Below are 5,147 nucleotides of genomic sequence, written 5' to 3' on the forward strand. Positions count from 1 at the left end.
GGAAGTCCCAAGCACGTTGCAGTATAATGAGAAACAGCTTTTTTAAAAAAAATTTTGATTCTCTGATAAATCCATAAAACTAAATCTAAGCCATAATGCAGCAGTAATAGTATTAATAACTCATCGGAATCCAGAACACTGAGGTCTCAAACTAAGTCCCTAGTTGAGGGTAGGAATGAGAGTAGGGATGAAAGACTGGGGTAGAGAAAAGATAGGTACAGATTCTGAGAAATAGGAAAAAGCTGAAGGAAATAGGGGAAAGCTCTGGTTTAAAAGAAGTCAAAAACGATAAACAGGCAATCTCTGGAATCTGAGATAGTCAAAACAACCTATAACATCTAAGCACGTAGATGACTTATGTCAATTGTCAACTGAAGACTGTGTTGCTTTAGCTCACAGGGGAATCACAGGAGGATTAATGCAAAACATACTGAAAGAACTTACTGATTTCAGTAAAGAAAAGAAACAAAAACAATTTTGGAATTACAGTATAATTGTGTCAGCTCCCTACTTTGCCTCCGCACCACACGTCTTGCTGAAAAGGGCGCTCAGGGACTTCCCTGGTGGTTCAGTGGTTAAGATTCCTCGCTTCCTGGACTTCCCTGGTGGCGCAGTGGTTAAGGATCCACCTGCCGCATAGCACAGGGAGATCAGCTTCGTGCTTTGTGACCACCTAGAGGGGTGGGATAGGGAGGGTGGGAGGGAGACACAAGAGGGAGGAGATAGGGGGATATATGTATATGTATAGCTGATTCACTTTGTTATAAAGCAGAAACTAACACACCATTATAAAGCAATTATACTCCAATAAAGATGTTAAAAAACAAAAAAGGATCTGCCTGCCAACGCAGGGGACACGGGTTCGAGCCCTGGTCCAGGAAGATCCCACATGCCGCAGAGCAACTAAGCTGGCATGCCACAACTACTGAGCCTGTGCTCTAGAGCTGCGAGCCACAACTACTGAGCCCGCATGCCACAACTACTGAAGCCCGGGCGCCTAGAGCCCGTGCTTCGCAACAAGAGAAGCCACCACAATGGGAAGTCCGCACACCACAACGTAGGGTAGCCCCGACTCGCCACAACTATAGAAAGCCATGTGCAGCAACGAAAACCCAACGCAGACAAAAATTAATTAATTAATTAATTATTTTAAAAAAACACTCCATACTTCCACTGCAGAGGGTACAGGTTCCAACCCTGGTCGGGGAAGTAAGATCCCTCATATGGTGCAGCTCCCCCCCCCAAAAAAAAGTGTTCATTTCACAAAACTAGGGAGGTATGGTCACCATTTTGAGTGGGAATAAAAATGAATAGGCATTAGAGTTACAAAAATGGCAAATAACATTGCTAAAATTGTGTACGTGCATTTTACAAGAGACATTTTTCCAAGGCCCAAGTCAATGTGAAAAATGGAAACTCCTAGCCTGCCTACTTATCCTTTACTTGCTTTATCCTTTAATTGCTGTAATTCCCACTACACAATTTTAGAGATAAAAGATGTAATTGTAGTGTAGAGCATTCTGAAGGAATACTATGAGTAGTTGATTTAGTTAAAAATGATACATGTACTGAGTACTTTGTAAACACCATGTAGTTACATATATCATTTTATTTAATCGGAAGAGAGTGAAGCAGATTAAAAGGACAACTAACAAGGCAAGGGCATCAATCTATAAGGTGGATATGTAATGAGATCATGCAAACTGTATTTATCAGAGCTCCTCTCGGGAAAGAGTGGGTATTAAATGTAGGTGGAAATAACATTTTGATAAGCCATTTAGGTTGGTTTGTAAAATCAAGGGATATGCTCCAACAACAGCAGATAGTCAGCAATTTGCCTTTGAAGGAGAGAAAATTCCTTCCCTGAGTGAAGTATGTAATTTATGCTACAGCTGATTGCATGACACAATGTTGTACTGTTTACTCCTCATTTTACTTTTTTTAAAATATTTATTTATTTATTTGGCTGTGCCGGGTCTTAGTTGCGGCATGCAAGATCTTTAGTTGCGGCATGTGAACTCTTGGTTGCAGCATGTGAGAGCTAGTTCCCTGACCAGGGATCCAGCCTGGGTCCCCTGCACTGGGAGCATGGAGTCTTAGCCACTGGACCACCAGAGAAGTCCCCCCATTTGACTTCTAGATCCATTTTTCACCCTTCTCTACCCTCCCGGAAGCTGATCTCTAAGGACTGTACCTGGGCTCCTTTACCCTCTGGCTTCCGGTTGGGGTTGGTCACTGGTAGGATATTAGAGGATGGTAAAACAGAGAAGCTGAGATATTTATCACTCCCCACACACACACGAGTTCACACACCCTACCACAACTTTGCCATAGTTGTGACAGTAGCTATGTTTCCCTATAACCACAGCTGCTGTTGGAGGGTGCATCCTCTAGGGCTCCCACTCTTGCTGGGCTCTGGTAAAACCATTTCTTCCCTTTGCCCCTTCAAGCCTTCAAGAAATGGGATTTCCAGCCTGTCGCTAGTCCCTGTGTGTTTCACCATCCTTGTGGGTTCCCTCAACCCTACCCCATCTCTATAAGTAGTTCCTTCAGAAACTCTTTTCAGTTAACGTCCCCACCCCACATCCAGTATGCTATGAGTTTCCTGTCCAGATCTTGACTAACACAAAAGGAGTCCTCCTTTTCTGCCCTTCTAACATACGATGCTCAGCCTAAGTAAATGTAGTAAAAAAATTTTTTTTAATGTTTTAAGGTAATTTTTCTGAAAGCTGCCAAATCATGAGCTTGTTTGGGGTAACCATATGTCTCAATCCAGCACTGGGGAGTCATGAATGCTAGATCATGCTTAAATATATCATGCTTTCACTGAGCATGCTGCCTTTCAGAGGTAAGTAAAATAATTGTGTTCCTCAAGGAGCTTTCAGCCTAATAAAGAATAAATACAAAATAATCATAATACAGGATAACATAAAATTATCAAAAATATACTTTTAAAGGGTCAAATTCTGTTGGAAATTAAATGGTCTATTATCTTTCACAAAACTGCCAAGACTATTCAATAGAGAAAGGATCATTTTTTTTGACAAATAATGCTGGAACAATTTGTTATCCATATGCAGAAAAATATAAACCTCTACATTTACCTCACAGTATATACAAAAATTAAACTTGAACTATATCATAGATCTGAATGTAAGAATTAAAACTACGTAAAACTTCTAGAAGAAAACAAAAGAGAAAAATCTTAGTGCCCTTGGGTATGGCAAATATTACTTAAATACAACAAAAAGTATAAAGAACACTTACAACTCAATGGTAGTAAGACAACCAATTAAAAAATGGGCAAAAGGGTGCCCACTTCAGCAGCACATATACTAAAGCAACCTAAATGTTCATCAACAGAGGAATGGATAAAGAAGATGTGGTACATATTACAATGGAATATCACCCAGCCATAAAAAAAGAACAAAATAATGCCATTTGCAGCAACATGGATGGACCTAGAGACTGTCATACTGAGTGAAGAAAGCAGACACAGAAAGACAAATATCATATGATATCGCTTATATGTGGAATCTAAAAAAAACAGTACAAATGAACTTATTTACAAAACAGAAGTAGAGTCATGGATGTAGAAAACAAACTTATGGTTACCGGGGGATAAGGGGGAGAGATAAATTGGGAGATTGGGACTGATGGATACACACTACTATATATAAAATAGATAACTAATAATAACCTGTTGTATAGCACAGGGAACTCTACTCAATACTCTGTAATGGCCTATATGGGAAAAGAATCTAAAAAAAAAAAAGAGTGGATATATGTATAACTGATTCACTTTCCTGTACACCTGAAACATAACATTGTAAATCAACTATACTCCAATTAAAAATTTTTTAATTATTTAAAAAAACACAAAGACAAAAACAAATGATTACTAAAAAATCCAGGGACTTCCCTGGCGCTCCCAATTCAGGGAGCATGGGTTGATCCCTGGTCGGGGAACTAAGATTCCACATGCCGCAGGAACAAGCAAACAAAAAAAAGCAGTTACTGCGTAACTGCCAAAATGGAAAAAAAAAAAAAATCCAGTCTGCAATTCCTCTTTCTGGACTTTTTCCTAAGAAACAATAAAGTGACAATGATACTCGCTCCAGAATTGTTTAAAATGGTGGTACTGTTGCAATATTCAAAATGTGTAACAATAATAGCATGCTTAAGTAAATTACGGTGCATTGGTACATTCAACCAAGAGCGTATTATGCCGCCATTAAAATAATCATTGTCAACAATATATTGCATACATTGTCCTATGCTGTTACATAACTAGGTGCAGAAAGAATCCGAAATTATATCTGTGCTATAGCTATATAAAATTTGTGAATTCAAGTGGACAAAACTAGAAGTTTATATGGAAAATGCTGTTTGAAAAGCAGTTTTTTCCCCTTCATTTCAATTTCATTTTTTATTTCGAATTCTACTAATGATGTTGTGCAACAATAATGCATTTTTTATAAAAACAGTCGTTAGCTGTTACCTTAATTCGGTCCCACGGGCAGTAAAGGTTAGTTTATAATTCGTTGAACAACTGAATAAGACTTCAGATGCCTCCATTGATTGATACTTTACTAATTTGGGATATCCACAGAGTCGTTCTGCCGACTACAAATATAACAAACATTACGTGTAAATCGTGCTGCTGAAAGGTTTCCAAACATCACATGACCACCCACCAAAATGTGTGGGCTAAATGCACATCGATAATCATGGCAAAAATAACTACCTGTCACATAGGATGGGCATGTCAGACTTTTCTCCGCGAAAGGCTGCTGGTCCCAAGCTGCCTCTTACTTTCACCAGAATGAAATGGTTCCAGAATCCCAGGCAAGGGAGGATACTGTTCCCTTGCCCAGGAGGCTGGAAACTGCTAGTTGTGAGCGCAAGGTTTCCAAGGCCCCTCAGCCGAGATCCGCAACACTCGAGGATTCCCTAGTTGCTAGGTTTAGTTGCTAAGGCACCAACCGTCTCACAGGAAGAGGGGACGGTGCAATCGCTTTTGGCGTCGGAGCGAATCCTCTGGAAGCCGAGCTTATTTGTTCCGGGAGGAAACATTCAGCTCCTCTAAGACCGACGGGAAGGCGAGGAGAAGCTGGGAGTAACGCCTCTGAGCCGCGGAGGATTGT

At 40.1% G+C, this 5,147-nt stretch overlaps 1 protein-coding gene across 2 annotated transcripts in view; it reads right to left on the minus strand.

Moving 5' to 3' along the window:
- Nucleotides 1-4,948, minus strand: part of GALK2 (galactokinase 2) — a 140,896-nt gene extending 135,948 nt beyond the window's left edge. The window contains exons 1-2 of one of the 2 annotated variants that reach the window (XM_082620104.1): nucleotides 4,748-4,821; nucleotides 4,502-4,626 (exon numbers count right to left, since the gene is read on the minus strand). In XM_082620104.1, the coding sequence (XP_082476230.1) occupies nucleotides 4,502-4,578 (77 nt within the window). In that variant the 5' untranslated portion in view covers nucleotides 4,579-4,626; nucleotides 4,748-4,821. Of the gene's footprint in view, nucleotides 1-4,501; nucleotides 4,627-4,747 lie in introns of both variants that reach the window. The other variant, XM_082620106.1, reaches the window with a different exon arrangement.
- Nucleotides 4,949-5,147: the final 199 nt, after the last annotated feature.

The sequence above is a fragment of the Mesoplodon mirus genome (assembly GCF_964341445.2).
Source record: "Mesoplodon mirus genome assembly, chromosome: 4".
NCBI lineage: Eukaryota > Metazoa > Chordata > Mammalia > Artiodactyla > Ziphiidae > Mesoplodon > Mesoplodon mirus.